The 20000-nt window shown below is 40.4% G+C and overlaps 1 protein-coding gene across 1 annotated transcript in view; it reads right to left on the reverse strand.

Annotated features, from left to right (window-relative positions):
* Nucleotides 1-10901, reverse strand: part of LOC138053823 (uncharacterized) — a 25511-nt gene extending 14610 nt beyond the window's left edge. Inside the window, exons 1-2 of the mRNA XM_068900368.1 lie at nt 10886-10901; nt 10112-10218 (exon numbers count right to left, since the gene is read on the reverse strand). Of these exons, the coding sequence (XP_068756469.1) occupies nt 10112-10218; nt 10886-10901 (123 nt within the window). The remainder of the gene's footprint in view (nt 1-10111; nt 10219-10885) is intronic.
* Between the last annotated feature and the right edge of the window lie 9099 nt (nt 10902-20000).

Raw genomic sequence — 20000 nt, forward strand, 5'->3', positions numbered from 1 at the left:
CAACTGTTTTAATCGACAACGAGTTTGACCACTCTCGATTTTCCTTCTCTGTCTGACTATGCTTGATTATGTCGTTTGTAAAGGTAAGGCTATCCTCTGAGTAATCGCAATTGGATAGAAGTCAATGAGAAAAATATTTGGAATAAGCATTTCCCAACGCGCAATGCCAAAGTCCTTTAATGTGTTTATAATAGCTTTCCGTACATTGTACAGTAGCGCAGTCAACTTACCACTATTTCCAATGTGGGGCATAGCTCGGACGTTTGCGGCGTTTCGGAGAGGAATCATGTTGATTTTCGAGCGATCTCTTCGCCTTTGATAACATGTTTTGTTGCTCGAAGAAAACCCCACAGAATATTCAAATTTTGCTGTTTGTTTTGTTTGATGATGTCCCGTCGCGACGCCTTGCTATGTCATTGGTCGCCCATAACCATGGGGCTGTTCGAGAAGCCGCTGTGGGGATAGGGTACGTGTTGTACATGAGATGACTGTACCTCATCGGGTGGAGTTAATTTGACCTCGGACCCAAGCTCCGTGTCCTTTTCGGTTATCAGCAGCTATTAAATTCAGCAGCTATCGTGGAATCGAAGCAGAAAATGCTCATTTCCAGCCAAGTGCGTGAGAATTTTTGACGACGAAACATTCACGGAGGTTCGCAAATGATATGGCTTTAGCTTTGCGTGAAAAAATCGCGGCTGGGATGGAGTCGCAAACCGCCTCTGAGCTGACAAAGGTCGGAATCTTAGTGTGCAGCCTTGACTTCGTCTTTGAAAACACGGACTTCCCGAAACGGTAAAATAAGCTCCAAAAGGCACAAGAATACACCAGAGGTGAGTCAGTTTTATCCATTGTATTGAATGAACGTTAAATTGAGCATTTTTTAGGCTTTATTATCGACGGTATTTTATTTCCCATACAATGTCTTATAACGCGTTTAAATTCTCAACGGCTGTCTGAAGTGACGGGAGCTTGGGCTGCCTATTGTGCGACCACTTGCAAAGTGCACGGCTAGCGCTATTTAGAAATATTTTGTATCAAGGTCGGGAATAAGTGTCGACATCAAATAACTACTCATTAGAAAATACATGACGGTCCCCAAAGGCAACATGGTCCGTTTCTTGTTAGTGTATTGTTGTTGCCCTTGGGAGCCCCCACTAATTGATAGTGTTTTAAGCTGTGCGATGATGAAACCTGCATGGGTTCTGAACAAAATTTTGAAACTGCACTCTAGCGTTAAGGGTGCTTTTCGACCCTTACACACTGAAACAATGTATTGAATAAACATTGATACAATGAAAACCTATGTAGCACATAGCTCGTTCAGAGAGATGATGATGATGTGGATTCTTAAAGGTAGTACGCTAGGAGTCGGAAGACCGTCGTTGCAATTTCAAGCATAGCATAATCTTACTGGAAGAACTGACGGTTGGCGATAAACTAAGCGAGGTATGCGACACAATTGAAATGGTCAGCTGGTAAGTAGCGTGTCCAATATCTCCACATACGCTTCTTTTCGGCGTGGCAGTTGCTGTGATTTTGATCTGATCTCTAGTTCAAAGTGGCAGCAAATGCCTCGTACAACGGGTACTGTAAGCTTACACAACCTTCCTGTAGCCACAAGATCACAAAGATTCTAGCCGTCAAAGGTGACTGGATGAATGGGTTGCATTTGGTTTAGCACTTCATTTGCCACGGCATCTTCAACTTCAGCTGCCACGAAAACGTCTTGCACCTTCAACCACTGTTTGATTCTTAGATTGTGCTCGGCGGGAAAAAAAGCCTTGAATCTGGTTGGCAGTCATTAGTTCTTCAGGGGTAAACTGTCGCTGCTCACCACTGCCCTTGGACACTTTCATTTGTCGAGCTAAAGTCATAGGGTCAAGTTTTCTCCCCTGCGTCTCACCGATTGTGTACTTTTCCTTGAGGAAACGCCTCTGTTTCTCACTGAAAGGTTTGGAAGTTTTGGTTGATCTCAACGCCCACCTCTTATCCAGTACATTGTGTGTCGATGGTACTGAAGACTTTGCCGCGGTTTCCCTAGTTGCCTTGAGGGCATTGTTTTAACCTAGGAGCCTTCTGCAGTACATGACCTTCGCACGCACAGTATCCATAAGGGACTCTCTCCCAAACTGAAACACACATTGACCGTAAGGCGTGTGGTTAACCATTGAGCCATAGCGTTCACTTGATACATTTTGATGCAAACTCCGTTTGGGTAGGCAAATAATTTTTACCTTCCGTTTTCAACTTCAGCAACTGATTGCTCGTTTTTGTCATCGTTATCGCTTCCGTGATCCTCTGCAACTGCGATGCTGGTGGTTTTTCCACTCTTGCAGTCTCTTCTCAGTTGCCTTTCTTGGCTTCACTGGGTGGAATCCACCATCGGGAAACATGACATCCGTTACAACTGTGATAGAACATCGATACCTTAAACGTAAAGAGAAAAGCTGTCAAAATTGGCTTTATCCAACCGGCTTATCGGTGGGATGTTTACTTCGATATAACCTGTATGCACCATTTGTGATTACTTTCCAATCACTACACGAATTTATTCTTTCCAACATCGTGATAGATCTAGAACGGAAGGTAACTTGTGCACATGAAGGGAGCTGGCCTGAAGATTAGTGACTTTTCATGTCAGTACACCAATCTCACGCTCTGATCCATGTAATTAAAAGTTACGAAATCTTTACCTCGACGACTATAAAAAGAAAAAGTTAAAGCGGAAATTAATTAGAAGCAATGTAACTACTTGTAACATATCTGATTGATTGCGATTTTTACCTTCGAATTTAGACCACGGGAGTAGTTTTCCTTCACCAACTTGGTATGCTTTCCAGACTTCACCCCCTCACGGGTGAACTCAAAAATTGTTTACTTTACTAATGCGCCTGGCCAATTGACGTTAAGTTTGTGGCAAACGGGATCAGGCAGCAAAGCAATTCCAGCGCCAAGAACTCCTCTATGCGAGAGCAGTGCCTCCTGGAACTGCTCATTGGTAACTACATCATGACTTTCGTTTACGTAAGATCGCACATGATTCCTTGTGGGTCAGAAAAGTCCATGCGACGAATGGAAATCCCAGTTCAATGTTCTTACAAGCGAGAACAATATTGGCATGCAGAATGATAACGTCCAGTGTTATCTTGACGGAAAATGCGTTTTCTATTTCTGGGTTCTCCCTCTTTAATATTGTGAGAACATGTTCCATCGTCACAGAGGCACTGTTCTTGGTACAACGTTCAACTATGTCGATGAATGCTTGCCTCTCAATCTCACCACTTCTCTTTTTTAAGCGACTGTAATAGGACAGGAAATGCCTCTTTTCCCAAAGCATTCACCTTGAGACTCACGGTAGAGCCGGGAGAGAAATGTCATTCCCCAGTCTTGGATGAGCAAGACGTTTGTTCACTCAGGCAGTCGATTACATCACTACGTGCTTTATCCTGGTTCACAACTCGCAGTTGATGAGCTTTCCAGCTATCTTTAGCTGTCAGGGCTTCTTGGAGCAGGTGAAGGGCATCGTCTTTATCGTTTTCGGATTCAAAGTGACTATTTAAAATTACCGCCTGGATATCAGATAGCACAATTTTTTTAGAGTATATACGTCACATGTATCTTTCACATTATTACTTTTTTTGACAAGATCTTACCCGTGATACGGTACTGGAGCATATACGCTATGCCTGTTAGAAATTTACAGATGTATTCCTTTCGTTCGTGTTACATTAACCCAAAGATGCGAAATATGGAAAGTGCTTACAGTTTTCTATGCGAAGTTTGCCATTTAGTTGTTTGTTAACAGCGCACCAGAAGCAATCATGCGTGCTGTACACGATAACTCACATTCTAAAAGATAACAATCGCCTCTGCGTTCACTACAAGTTAATTCTGACATTGATTCCGCGGACACATGAAAGAGGACGGATAAAGCTGTGAAACATGACAGTGTCGGGTCTACAGGAGTGTTCCCACCACCAAGCCATTTTAGGCTATTTTCAGGAAAAAGCTTGAGGCCCCCACCTTACAAAGGGCCTGGATCTGCCTCCACACGACATCCGCAATTGAGCATTACCAACCAATAACGAGCATTTATAAATATGAGTTGCACGTTGAGTGGGATTTTGTTGTACACACGAAAATCACTTACCGGAAAAGAATTTCTGTTATTTACAGTAGGCTAATTTTTTCGCGACCCTGTGGCTCTACAACTCAATTTTTTTACGCATTCAGACTCGATTAGCTGGTCCACCAACTTCAGCAAATCGTCGAAGGCCTTACCTCCATCTGAAATAAAGTAGTCGAGCCCTTGGAGGGTTCTTATTGATGCACTGCAAGCAGACAGGACACGGCAAAGAGTACTCTTGCTGAGTGGAGTTGCTTCACACTTTTAGCAATACTGTGTCGATAATTCTCTCCTTCATTGAAACTCTAATAACGTTTGGGGTGTGAATTACCTCTCCAGAAGATAACTTCAAGAACAGGGACTATATAGGGACCAGATATGATCTATCTAGATAATGATCTAACTGATTGATGTCAACTCTAGTGAGTACTCCAGCCTTTTGCACCACAGGAACCCCACGTCCACACGTCAATCCGTGCTTTCGTGCTTCACAGAACATATATTTCGTTAAACCTGGCATAAATTTAGGGATTTCTTCAAGGTGGTCAGGTTTGCTATGATAAAAAGTACTTGTCTTTTGATATTTCTGCTGGATGCATTGTCGTATGTCTCCGCAAGATCTAGAGCTTTGATATACTTCTCATTACTTTCGTCCGAAGATTTCTTCTCATCAAATTCGAGCTTGGGGTGGTCAAAGACTTTGCGCATCTTGTCTGAGGTTATCAAAGCGTCCCACAAGTCTGTGGAATGACTCGACGAACCTTTTGAGAACAGCCACTACAAGTTCATGAGATTCAGCAATATATCGTCTCTTGGTACGCTCTGAAGCGGACAATAAATCAATATCTACTTCACTGATTGCCAACAGGCCACAGCTCCCAAGGAAATCGTTGAGTTTCATTTTTCTGTAGCTTTTGACATGTGACCGCAATGCATCTGCCATCAAACTTTTTCGAGTTAATGCAGCACTGCTTTGTGCAGTTTAACTAATGTCTGTTTCCTCAAGAGACATAATCTGCAAATAGATGTAATATGTCGTGTCACATAGTATGCACACGATGGTTCGTCAATTTTACTGACGGGTGGTATCTTACTGATGGTAAGGACCTCTCCCCACGCAAGACAAAGGACGAGACCAACCTTTGTGTTGAACGGTTGAGAATGATAACACCAGGATGGGGCTACCAACATAACAGGTCTCCGGTTGGAGAGCTGTCATGCGGGCAGGGCAGGTTCCTCCACGCGGAGCCAAGGGCTGAGACAAACGGATGTAAATCACAAATTTCGAGTTTCTAAAGTAACTGTGTTGCTGCGTCGGTGGGAGAGTGAGACATCCTGCAAAATTCTGTTTTATCAAACGTATTGATAAGGGTCGAATTACCACCGTAAACGATTTGGAAAGCTGACCTTTTGAGCGTTAGCCCTTTGTCAGAGCGAATAGAGGAATTGTGGGTGATGTTGGTTTTTATGACGGTGTGGAGCAGCTTTGCTAATGTCTTCACCTTAAACGCTACCTTATATTGGCCCTGCGCCCTAATAACATTTTCTACTAATTTCATATGTTGACGCCAGCAAAGCCATCGAAATGTTGACCATGTTGATTAAATTTTGAATATCATATGTGATTTTCGTGAATGTCCAAAGCTTCAAACTTTAATTACAATAGCCAACAGCACTGATAACAAATTCTGCCATTTACGTCTCCAAGCCAGACAAACATCCCCAATCTTTTTTCTCGGGCAATCCATATGCAATCTTGAATTTAGCCTGTTCCAGGCTTTCGAGATCTCGTGAGTAGCTCGAAAACCGGCGAGAGAAAATAGCATAGGAGAGAAGTCAGCCTCATCTCATCATACGCCAAGTTGCCCTTTTCGCGCTGATCTCTAACTAACCTGACGCTTGGCACAGGCTACAAAATGAAATGTGGAAGCCTTTTCCCAAACACCCACATTTGTTATTAATTAACAACAATAAATGGTAGTGTAACTTTACGTTAACATCAAATTCAAATATATCTGGCGAACTGCATAAGGTACAATACCTGCTCTGACGAAGATCAATTAGCATCTCACTCTTAACGGAGGAATCAATCACATTGAAACCCCTGAATTTTTTTTTTATGATCTGTACAAGGATAAATACATTACGGCGGTTGCGATTTGGTCGCTCGGAAATAAAGTTTGAAATCAAATATTTCAATGAAAGATCAAACAAAGTGTCCAAAGTGTATTTTTTGGTTGTTCTGAGCTGTTTTAGGTGTCATTTTGCGAGATCTTTTTCTCGACCGCCAGTTGGAGAGTCAAGAAAATTGACAAGGCAGGAAACACCGACCCGCCGGCCAGTGACCTCGTCTTGTTCACGCGGTAACTGACGCCAAACCAGTGAGATTCTCACCATAAAAACACTGCAGATCGATAACAACAACACCGACGGAAAATGGTCCGCATGTGATCATAACAACATCTGCTAGGGAAATCATGTATGAACAAATTAGGTTTTGTAACAAAGACCTTTAAAAAGGCACTGAATTAACAAATCAGACTGCAAAAGAAACGATAACATGTCGTACATTATGTTTTTAAGACAATTTAGACACTTACCATTGTCTTCTTCCATTTTTTCTTCTCTGAATGTGAAAATGTGCGGGTGCAAATTTTCAGCACAGTCCAAGAGACACAAAAACATATCAGCCAGGGGCTACCTCTTCTTTGTAACACATTTTACATCTTTTGTCGCAAGGAAATGTAAAATTATCATCTGAAGTTATGTTATCCTACCCAGGCTACTCACGGGCCAAAAAGGTAATATTTATATTCTTTCTTAAAAGACTTTCGTCTCATCCCGCGTTTTAGAATATTCCACATATTCCGTGTTTTACAGTCTTCCCTATACTCCGTGTTTCAAAATACCCATATTTTCCGTGTTTTAGAATATTCCATATATTCCGTACTTTAGAATATTCCGTGTATTCCGCAATTCCACCATTCCATTTCTTCAAACCGCCAGTCGGTCGAATAGGGTCACCCCATATGCATGCCTCCAGAAAATGAGTCCACAATGAAACGGATAACATTATTGACTCACTTTGCGTAGCTCACTGAAGTGCAAGTCTAAGTACGTACTGCTTTTAAGTAGCTTTCTTTCGATAGTAACCTTTTATCTCAATTGGTATCATTTACGTCTTTTACATTTTTTTGGAATACCGGTATGTATACTGATTAGGTTTGAAATTCTTTGAAATTCTGTCATATTTTTGCTCTACTACTACCTTTTAAAAGTGTGCTCTTGAAATGAAACCGTCTGCCAAGTTGTGCATACATTTCAGTCAAACTGACACTGCGTTTGTTCAAAACGAAAGAAAAAAAAAAAAGAAATGTAAACGATTACAAAAATAATTATCGATACCTTTCGCATTGCAATGGAATACATTTCTTGCACCTAAAATATTAACTTGTCGTAGGAATCACGATCTCTTTTCACAGGAAACTGATCATATTTAATATCATAGAAAAGTCACTTTCAAAAACCGGTATCAATTAAAATGTGTTTGAACTGAGTAATATATAGTTCACTTGCGGATCTTTGCCCTCAAATACGATTTTTAGTCACTTTTCATACTTCTGAAGGATAACTTCGACTAACTCACTTCGACGATTCTACATTAATAATTAGCATCAGTTTGCGTTCAAATTTCGCGTTATTTAGCTCGCTCAGGTTACAAACATTTCTGATATTTTCAAAGGGAAGCGTTCCGAGTTCGAGCATAAAACTTTACACAGAAAGTGAATAATAGCAATATTTCAAGAATATGAAGTAAAAAAGTTTAAGAATGAGGTACCAGGTACATTTTTATCGCGTTAAATATCACCCATTTTCCTCCGACATAGACCTTTTTGCAGATACGGCGGCCATAGCTATTATGGGATGCCCAGGGGGCAAATACATATTAATTTGCCCCCTGAGCATCCCATAATGTCTTTTGAAACAATATAAATCAAAATAGCCGCCGTATCTGCAAAAAAAGTCTATGGCTTTTACTTCGGGTAGAAGAGCACGTAACGCGTCATCAAAATGGACTTAGTTTTGTGGCATAATTAAACACAAGCTACTTCATAGTTTTGTACTTTTGAATAATTTTGTATGTTAGTAGACCGCCTTTGTAGTCCGGCAGTGTGGAAGTCTGGCAATGTGGAAGTTTGGCAGTGTGGAAGCGTCGAAGTTTGGCAGTGTGGTAGTGACCCTAACCCGAACACAAACCCTAACGCACACTGCCAAACTTCCACACTTCCACACTACCAAACTTCCACACTGCTAAACTTCCACACTTCCACACTGCCAAGCTTCCACACTTCCACACTGCCAAACTTCCATGTATTAATTATTTGTGAGTAAATTTCTCGCATTTGCATTCTTTTCTGATGACGCCCTCTGTCCTCCTCTACCTGAAGTAAAAGCCACCGCCATGTTATGCGGCCTTTGAGGATGAGCTTAGAAAATCACAATTTTAACTTTCCCGTAAAAAGTATCAAAGTAGAACTAAATAAGAATGGTTGTTCTTATTTTGCGTTACGTTGGTGCCAATTGAATTCATTTTAAGACTTCACCGTTGCTTTGTTCTCGCAGCAAATTTTGAACAATTTGTCAAAAAAACAGAAAACCGTACTTTAACTGCGGTTTCAAATTTTCGCAAATTTCTAAAAAAAATAAGAAGCGCTGGAACTTGTAAATATGATTTTTGAAAATAGTTCACAAAAGGGTATCTTTGGGCAAAATATGACCTATCTGCCAAAATGGTCGTTGAGGGACGATTCTCGATTCGTACAGGCAGCCATTCTTAAACTCCCACACACTACTACTGATCAAACAGGCCACAAGAGTTCCAGGCGTTGCGGTCTAGTCTGATTGAGGACCACAAGATAAGCAGCTTATGGTTATTAATATACGTGCGACCCTCATAAAATAGAGACTCTACTTCACTTCTTATATGTTTTCCTTCTTTAGTCGCTAAATCGCTAAGTTCATCATTTTTTTCTCCAGTAACTAATTAAAAAAAAGTACAAAATTTATTTGAAAACAACATACGTTTTGCCTGGTCTTGATTTACATTTTGTCAGGCTTATGTGTAAGGAAAACATGCATAATTCATTCACAATCATTTGAAGGCATTTAAATTAAAGTCAACTCCTCAAAGATGACGATTCTTCCACCTTTCCGGGATGAAAAAACAAGCTGGGGTAAGTCGTTTTTCAAATTGAACTCATGTTTTTAGTATTGTTTCTACTACTGAATTCGGCCTGTGGTAAGAAACGACTGACCGTTTATTTTTACGGTAGGAATGGCATATTTGATTTCTAGAGCTCTATTTTGCTAATTGGAAAACATAATGATGAAAGTTGACTTGCGCATAGTGCAGACGATATATATCAGAGGCAGTTTTAAAGCAGTGAAAATCAGCCTTCCTTGTGCCTTTTGTTAGTGACGTAAAAAAAGGGCCCTGCTTAAAATGTCTAAGATTCTCAAAATATTTCCGCATCGCTGTCCCAAGGTTTGGGACAGCGCGTTTGCGGTACGCCTATAATTTCAAATCCTAGGAGAGCTGAAACCCCTTTTAGATTGTTTTGTTTACTTTTAAATTTTGCATTAATAATGAGGCCTACAAGTGTTTTAGTGAAAAGGGGTGTTGGGGAAAATTGATTTTATGGTGAGTGTCCGTAAGGCATCAATATTTTTCGGAAAGTGTTGGAAAATAATTTTGGAGGTTCATTTAATGATGCTACTCATGCTGAAGCGGTTGTTGGATCTGGTGGACATCACTGTTAAGAAAATGGATCATGGCTAAATTGCTTTTTTTTTTTACAGAATCTATTTTCCCATTATGAAAACCTGGGGCATTAATCTTTGGACTGGTAGACAGACAGTTTGTATATGTATTGTAAATTAGAGCGAATTCATTGAAGAAAACAAGAAAAGAGACATTTTACTTACGGTCTCGACAACTCTATTTGAAGCGTCGATAAAAACGTTATTATGGTCCATGATTAGATCTTGGTTCCAGTCAATCGAACCAGTCTTGAACTCCACAAAGTAAGTGTCTGAGATAAAAGAGATATATCATTTCGTTTCCCTTACACAATAATCTTCATAATGCTCTTCTGGCAGCTTAGCATAGTGCAACGTGTTATCTAATTGACTAGACATTTTTTCTGCGTATTCTTTTTGGTCTAATAAAACAAAACGAGAGCCTTTATCTTGAATCCTAATAACCCTGTCATCTATTTTCAAATTTTTCATTGCATGACGTTCCTCTTTACTGAGATTGTCCTTAGATCCTACACAAAAGCAATTAAAATTAGTTAAAGATTGGAGTAGCAAGTGGCGCAGGGAAGGTCAAATAACAGATGAAATCGCTGATTGGGTTACCAACACTCGGCCGAGGACCTGGAACAGCTTTTGGCAAAGTCAAAACTCACAAAGTCGGTAACCCGCTCCGCCTTATTACTCTTGTTGCGGAACAGCGATTGAAAAGTTATCTGCCTTTACTGAATATTATTTGAAACCTTTAGCAGAAAGTTTGCCCTCTTTTATCAAAGATACTACGCATCTTATCAATAAGATTGACGAAATCAATCAATTAGGGCCTTTTCCAACCGGTACTTTGTTAGTTTCATGGGATGTTGTTGCAATGTTTTCCCAATATTGACAACGAATTGGGGGTTACGGCAGTTAAAAATGCATTAGATGCAAGATCTGTCAAAATACCATCTACAGAATGCATTTTAGAGGCTGTGGAAATTTGTTTGAAATCCAACAATTGCCAATTTGATAACAATAACTATGTTCAACAGCACGGAACCGCGATGGGGCCCAAGAGTGCGTGCTCTTATGCAGACTTGGCCATGGGCGTAATTGATCACAAAGCGAAAATTGAGGGAAAAATTAAGCCAATGCTTTGGTTGAGATATAGGGATGATATTTTTGATCTATGGACACAGGGTGTTGAGAAACTCCCTGAATTTACCAACTATATTGATTCACTATATCATACCATCAAATTTGAATTGGTTTATTCTGAAAGCAGCCTCAATGTTTTGGACCTTACTCTCCTTTTACAAGATGGCTTTATTTCAACAGATATTTATTCCAAGCCCACTGATAGTCATTTGTATTTGCCCCACAATAGCTCACACCCAGATCATTGTAAGAAAGCTATCCCTTATGGAGTAGCCCTTAGAATTAGGCGTAACTGTTCCACCAACGCCTCTTTTGTGAAGCGCTGTAGTGAATACAAAGGCAACCTCAAACAACAAAATTACATATGGGAATCTGGTGGACAAACAGTTTGAGAAGGCCATGCAATGGAAAGATCAGATGTTCTCAAGCCAAAAACAAAAACTAAGAAAAAAACCTTTCCCTTAGTGGTCGATTACAATCCGAGGCTACCTAGATTTAGTTGATCGTGTAAAAACATTTGCAATTGCTCGAAATCACACCCACGAGTAGTAAGTTAAATTTTTCCGGCCAAAAATCCGTCATTCCAAGCATACCGTTAGAACAAAGAATTTGAAGGGACATTCTTGCACCCTCCAAATTCAAAAGAAGTCGAAACCATGACCGAGGCCGAAAATTGCGAATGCTCTAAATGCAACAAGCATGTGATCTATGTTGTAAGTATTTGTTTAGAAGCTGGTGACTTTTCAAGTTTTGCAACTTGGCCGGTCGTAATCAAATCAAACAAAACCTTGGGTGCAATTCGACTGGAATTATTTACTAAGCCTCCTGCCACCAAATGCAAAGTGCAGGTGGTGGTTTCGAATTCCACGCATTTAAAAGTCAGGTTCAGAAACCATAATTCTGACCGAAAAGAAACAAAAAAACTCGTGCGAGCTTGCCATTAATTCAATAAATTTACCCAAAACCTTTCGGACTTCAATTTTCATTGTCATTGTGAGAAGATAGAACACTGATGGAGATTTAGATAACACTTTATTAAAGCGGGAGGGTTATTGGGCGGCACAATTGCGCACACTGCAGCCTTTTGGCCTCAATAAGCGCTGTGAATTCCGTTCAAAAAAACGGATCAATTTCAATGTTCCATAAAAAGCTTTTTTGTTTCCATTATAGTCCCATCTAATTTGTAGTCGGTATTACATAAATAGATTGAATCACTTGCATAACTCTAGATTTTATTATTACATCATTACTTTTGTTTTAGTGATCAAGCTTTAGTTTTTGGCTTGTATTGTACCATACAATTTACTACTTAATTGTATTCCATTACAATAGCCATTGTTAGTCTTTCAGAGACTATATAGTCTCCACTGCTGTAATAATTAGGCCATTTTTATCCTTAGATTTTTAACTTGTACTCTTTTAAAAAAAATTTTAACTGACGAAGGCCGAAGGGCCGAAACGTTTTTTATTAAATTTCCTGGACCTTCGAGAAGTTTTGTCTTCCTCTCCAGTTTATATGCAACTTTAAATACTAACTGAGGAGACAACGTGCATCCTTTTGGATCCTTCTGTTGGGAGTTTATCGTTTGGTCAACCATTACAGATATTCAAGCTATATATATATATATACATTTTTGGTTAATATTTAACTACCCTGGGAAATAAATATCCGCTCTTCAGAGCCAGCTAGCAAGAGATTATTTTCCGAGGTCGCCAGCCAGCATCCATTATTTTGAGGCCTTTTCCTAGCCAGGAAGGTATACATTTCGCTGTGGGCGCCAGCCAGCGGCATTATCATGTTGAAACCCTTCCCAGCCAGCGATAGTTATTGGAAATTTTCGTTTTGCCAGTAAATAATGCTCTTACGCCCCCCCCCCCCCCCCACGAAACTGTAACCAAGGCAACAAGGGCACAATAATAAGACACGTGTTCATTTCTCGAAGCGGACGATCGTGTGATTTACTTGGAAAGAAAATGCATTATTATTGTGCTGTCATCGCACATGAGTAACAGACACCAACGCAAGCTCATAAGAGGTCACATCCAGGTAGTCTGAAACCAAGGCAACAAGGGCACAATAATAAGAGCGCGTGTTCATTTCTCGAAAGCGGACGATGTGTGTGATTTACTTGGAAAGAAAATGCATTATTATTGTGCTGTCATCGCCCTGGTAACAGACACCAACGCAAGCTCATAAGAGGTTACACACTTGAAAAATACCCAAGGAAAGGTAATAAGACAGCCTGTTTTTTCTCGAAAACTCACCTTAAGATATAAGAAAATGCGTTATTTTGTGCTTTTCGCAAATGGTTTTTGAAAAAACTAATTTACAATAGGTCAAATACATTTAAAAACCAAGGCAACAAGGGCAAAAAAATAAACATCGTGTTCATCTACTCTGAACGCAAACTTTTCTTTGGCTTATTTTCGGTAATTGTCACGATCGGCGCTTCTCTTAAACTGTCCACTCAATTAAGTTCAGCGATTCAGTCATTTCACGTTCGCACGCTCATATTTTAAAGAAGGCAACAAAGACGTCGACTTCAGTTACGCTTTCTCTAGTCCTTGCAACTCTCCAATTTATAATTTAGACGTCGACTTGCAGGCTAGCCAGAAAAGGCGTGCTTGGGTATTGTGCTTTCCACGTCCGCAGCTCATGTTTACACAGTTCAAGGCAACAAGGGCATGTATTTCCTCGCGTGTTCATCTTTGATTCGTTGCGGCCGCTTTTGGGTTTTGTTAACATAAGAAAGAACTGTCATTATTCTTTTGTGCTGTTTGTATTAACAGACACCAATCCATGAAAGGTTTCCCACAGGAAATTTTCCTTTGGGCAGACGTCAAATGCATATTATTGTGCTTCATCGCCTATGGGAAACAGACACCTGAAACCAAGGCAAAATGGGTAGTCTGAAACCAAGGAAACAAGGGCACAATAATAAGACAGCGTGTTCATTTCTCGAAGCGGACGATCGTGTGTGTGATTTACTTGGAAGAAAATGTATTATTATTGTGCTGTCATCGCACTATGAGTAACAGACACCAACGCAAGCTCATAAGAGGTCACATCCAGGTAGTCTGAAACCAGGGAAACAAGGGCACAATATAAGACAGCGTGTTCATTTCTCGAAGCGGACGATCGTGTGATTTACTTGGAAAGAAAATGTATTATTATTGTGCTGTCATCGCACTATGAGTAACAGACACCAACGCAAGCTCATAAGAGGTCACATCCAGTAGTCTGAAACCAAGGCAACAAGGGCAATAATAATAGACAGCGTGTTCATTTCTCGAAGCGGACGATCGTGTGATTTACTTGGAAAGAAAATGCATTATTATTGTGCTGTCATCGCACTATGAGTAACAGAGACACCAACGCAAGCTCATAAGAGGTCACATCCAGGTAGTCTGAAACCAAGGCAACAAGGGCACAATAATAAGACAGCGTGTTCATTTCTCGAAGCGGACGATCGTGTGATTTACTTGGAAAGAAAATGCATTATTATTGTGCTGTCATCGCACCATGAGTAACAGACACCAACGCAAGCTCATAAGAGGTCACATCCAGGTAGTCTGAAACCAAGGCAACAAGGGCACAATAAAAGACAGCGTGTTCATTTCTCGCGCGGACGATCGTGTGATTTACTTGGAAAGAAAATGTATTATTTGTGCTGTCATCGCACCATGAGTAACAGACAACCAACGCAAGCTCATAAGAGGTCACATCCAGGTAGTCTGAAACCAAAGGCAACAAGGGCACAATAATAAGACAGCGTGTTCATTTCTCGAAGCGCACGATCGTGTGATTTACTTGGAAAGAAAATGCATTATTATTGTGCTGTCATCGCACCATGAGTAACAGACACACCAACGCAAGCTCATAAGAGGTCACATCCAGGTAGTCTGAAACCAAGGCAACAAGGGCACAATAATAAGACAGCGTGTTCATTTCTCGAATCGCGGACGATCGTGTGATTTACTTGGAAAGAAAATGTATATTATTTGTGCTGTCATCGCACCATGAGTACAGACACCAACGCAAGCTCATAAGAGGTCACATCAGGTAGTCTGAAACCAAGGCAACAAGGGCACAATAATAAGACAGCGTGTTCATTTCTCGAAGCGGACGATCGTGTGATTTACTTGGAAAGAAAATGCATTATTATTGTGCTGTCATCGCACCATGAGTAACAGACACAACGCAAGCTCATAAGAGGTCACATCCAGGTAGTCTGAAACCAAGGCAACAAGGGCACAATAATAAGACAGCGTGTTCATTTCTCGAAGCGGACGATCGTGTGATTTACTTGGAAAGAAAATGTATTATTATTGTGCTGTCATCGCACCATGAGTAACAGACACCAACGCAAGCTCATAAGAGGTCACATCCAGGTAGTCTGAAACCAAGGCAACAAGGGCACAATAATAAGACAGCGTGTTCTTTTTCTCGAAGCGGACGATCGTGTGATTTGCCTGGAGTATTTTACTTTATGACTATGAAGTTTATCTTTGTTTTGAACGGTGCTGTTTCGAATGGAACCTTAACTTCCGTTTGTCAAAGTTTTCTATGTCAAGTGGAATTACATATCCACGGAACTCGAACCGATCTTTCATACTGTTTTTTAAAATTACTATTTCTAATAACGCTTTGTGCTATAAAACCCCTGAGATAGGCAACAGAGAAACTGAACAGACACAGAAATAGAGAAACTGAACAGACGAACATCGCGAAGCGAAGTACCACGTGGTCTTCAATGGCGGTCAAGTTTTATTTTGCTCTCGTTTTTCCACTTCTGTTTGCCACCCTTTTTCATTCTTGGTAAAAGGAAGGAACGGACACGTCTTGTTCCAGTTTGCTGTGAATCTGAATTTTCTCTAAGGAAAGATCGATTCCAAAAAATTTCTCGATGCTGGTGTATGTTTGCCAAGTTCATAGCGTTCACTGGAATCAAAGCTTGGGGTGATCGCTCAAAACAAAATTGGCATCCGGTTGGCGGCCGCCTCTAAAAGCGTACGCGATATGGGGGGCGTGAAAATAAACAGACCTGCAGTCCAAACTACGCGGATCTTTAGTTGACAAACTTTTACTACAAGCGCGCGGATCTTTAGTTGACAAACTTTTATCAGTTTGAAGTGGTAAATTTTTTTGCCAAACTGAAAAGGTTTACGGTTGAAACTAAGGCTTACCTCCCTCCGGAATTATAATTAATTACGAACATTAAAAAATGGTTTCATAGTATCAATTCTGCTTGACATGACCGGGCGGAAAAGCGGCAAAAAGCGCCCCACTTTATCTTAAAAGGAAACGCCAGTCTCCTTGGCTCGCAAGGTACCAAGCTTGAAACGTACAAAGTAACAGGGAAAATTTACAATCACAAAATTTACGAACATATGTAAATTGCTACTATTTTAAGTGACATTGTAAAATAAACGAGAGATTCTAAAATATCCAAACTATCATTCAGGTCTTAACCAATAAAAAAAGTATACAGTTTTGCACAGCTTGACATGTATCTGTCATAAAGTGAAATAAAACTGCTGTAACTCGTAACTGGCCATTGCTTCTGAGGGAATTTCGTACCACAACCAAATGGTTAAACCCTGTGAAATCATCAACTTAGCCCGATTATTTTGAACGCAGAATTCAGACAAGAGGCACAGTTGCGTTTGCGTTTGCACCAGTGTTTTTTACGGGAAAAAAGAGAGACGCGGCTTGTTTAAAGAAATTTAAACGAAACTAATTAAGTTCTTGACGTTACAAATTTTCTCATTAAATAATATTTCTTTGTACGCTTACTATTCCTCAGTGATTTGATTTCCTCTTCTGTTGCTTTGCAAATGCACGGTTACATGTACATATCCAGGCAAGCGAAGTTCGAGCATTTTTTTTTTGCTATCTTAGATCTCTCAGTGATAGTCAGGTTAGTGTTGAATCGATATTGGAGATGTTATAAGCGGCTCAATCGAAGTGAAAAAAAAAATGCATGCATTTAGAGAAAATTGTCCTTTTCAGTTATACCTCTACTAACTATGCCACAAAAGTTGATTAAACAGGGAGTAATCATATTTGCAGCTGCAGCGACACTGGAAAAAAAACAGTTGCGTTGTACTTTGAAACCATCCCAGCGTACATAAAATACCATGATCGTAACAATAAAAAAAATGGAACAATTCTACTTACCCCGTTCACTGACAAGGTACTTAAATAGACTGCCACCATGGTCCTTAGTTGATGAATGAGAATAAGGAGAAAGAGTGAGATGGACTACTACCGCGGTGCGCAGCCATTTATGGATGAATAAGAATCGATTTTTTACCCGGGATATCTATCTGCCAGATCTGCGCGTGGCTTAAAGAACGAGCAATATATTCTGGAGAGGTTGTTCTCAATTTCGAAGTTTTTGTTAATTCACATTAGGGTTTGGGTAGTTGTACGAAAAAACCATGGAGCGCGGTAGCAGAATTTTAATCAACTCCATTTCCCACGTCTCTCTCTTTCTTATCTTAAAGTGCCGGTGGCAGAACTTTGACAAAACCCCGAAAGGTAAACCGGTACTTATTCAAGAAACGATGGCGATTTGTTTAAGGAGACACAACGATAGGTAATTCAATATACAAAAATACAAAATTTAAACATTAACAGTTCCATGCGAAATTTTAGCCCACGTTACCTTTCTCGTTTTGTGTCCTTGATGTTGTCCAAAACGGCGGTAGCCTAAAATCCGTTCGGTAAACACTGAATTGAATTGCAAAGGACGGAATTAAAATCAAATTCTGCGATCATTCCATAAGGACTTTTCCACAATCTGATCAAAATAAATACTACGAAACATCCTGCTTACCTTATGGTGGTCCTTTTACGTTTTCAGATACAAAAAAAAGCTATGCATCACTCTCTGATCCGGGCGAACTACTTGCTATAGGACTGCTGGAACAGCTAAGCAAGGGTACAATACAGCGTGCGCAATTTGATAGGGAATATTAAGGGTTGAGAACAGACGGTTGTCATCCATCCAACCGCACACATTCGTGACGACAGGCAACATTGTGTAGGGGCGTTGGAATTATATTTAAACAAGAAGAGTCTTTGTTTGATTGGTAATTTTTTTTTTTCCTGACAATTTTCCTCTGCCGTAAATCTTATAGGAAACCGCCTTCCCCCGCAAGATTAGAATGAAACCCCTCACAGCCTTCCCTGCTAGCAGAGGTCTCTCACGGCGAGGCAAAAATGAGAGGCGCCCGCCTCTTTGAAGGAGATCATTGCGTGACGAGATCTTGATTGATAGAAGCCAGAAACTAAAAGGAAATTTTCTATCATTCCTCTGTCCAATTAATTACATGCTTGAGCTAAAAGAACTTTACGCCAGTGGACAAAGTGAACAATGTCTTAGCCAGGAAAAGAATCTGAGCTTTATATAGCCAGCCAGGAAAAACGTTTTTTTCATGTCTCAGTGAGCCAGAAGCGGTTTGTGTCAAAGACCAGCCAGCTCACTCTTGAAATTTTTTTTCAGCCAGCCAGCTCGAAAACAGTGGTTCAACCCACCCTACAACGAAAACGTGAAAACCAATGTGGGGAGAGAGTTCCTGAACATTATCGTAAATGCTTTCGAAAAAGCAATAAATTACACAAGATCTTTAACAAGAACACAATAAAACTATCCTACAGTTGTATGCCAAACGTAAGAACAATCATCGAAGGAATCAATTGCTGTTAGTGAAAAGCTTGCGTTAGTGAAAGTGATAAGCCTCTGTCTGTGTTTGCAAAAGACAAAAACCGGTGCATCTCAGCAGTTCAGGAAGTTCTCCACTACAAAGCAACAGCCTTGTTGATTTGACTTGGTTTCATTTGCACTGAAATATTAATAACCGTACCCAATCATTGAAAACACCGACGAGGTCATTGTAAATACTCACGAGGAGGTTTACAGAGTGTACACGCCAAACGTCACCAGCTCTTAGACTCACCACAGTTCCAAAACATACAAAAGCTCGTCTCAACTATACAGAAGTTCGACGACCACGAATAGCAGCTGCTACAGAGATTGCAACAACGCTGTACGAAGCATTTCTTGGTCAGTTAGTTCGCGTCATTTCTCGTCGCAGCGAGGGAAAGAACGACAAGAAGCAATCAGATTCGACGTATCTGAAATGACTGGGGCCAGGTAAGGCCAAAATTAGGCATGTTGGTGGGTGGGAATTCGAGAGACCACTCTGAAAAAAGGTACGCTAGAGAAAATGATGCAGACCACGGATCCGCGAAACTCTTCTTGTGCCCTATGAAAAACTTAAAGGCGACCACAAGCCACCCAGAAAACCCTTGAACTAACACAGAGGCAAGACAGTACTAGTTTCAGGGAAAGAGGCCTTGGCACATATCTGATCCATGTTTCGTGGTTTATGTCACATGGAGCAGCTACGTTAAGTAGACTTGATGTGAACTCAGCGAAAAACGACAATTCAAACAAGACATGGTGGACGAATGCGAATGAGGAGATTGGGCCAAAAACGAAAACTTGCAATGCCTCTGGCGAGCTTGCTTTTCTTCAAAGGATTGTCAGTGAGAGAAAGATAATTGAAAGTATTTTCTGTTCTGTTCTCTGGTCCCATGAATATACCGTTGTACGATAAAATCCCTAACCTTACTAAGACCAAAGTAACGTCTCCCTCGAATAATACGTAATTTTCTGTCGGCATATATCGATGAAAATGATTGAGATTAATTTAAATTTTGTGTCCCATAGTCGGTGTTATATGTTCTGTGTCAACAAAAGTCGTGTAATTCACAAGAAACATTGATGTCCTACTAAATCTCGTAATCTTGCGTTATGTCAAGATGGGAGGGTGCCAGTACATTCGAGATTACAGATGGCACTTCGCCTAAAGAAAACGGCAGGGCTGAGGAAAACGGGTGTTGCAAAGAAAC

The sequence above is a fragment of the Montipora capricornis genome, chromosome 6, assembly GCF_036669925.1.
Source record: "Montipora capricornis isolate CH-2021 chromosome 6, ASM3666992v2, whole genome shotgun sequence".
Classification (NCBI taxonomy): Eukaryota; Metazoa; Cnidaria; class Anthozoa; order Scleractinia; family Acroporidae; genus Montipora; species Montipora capricornis.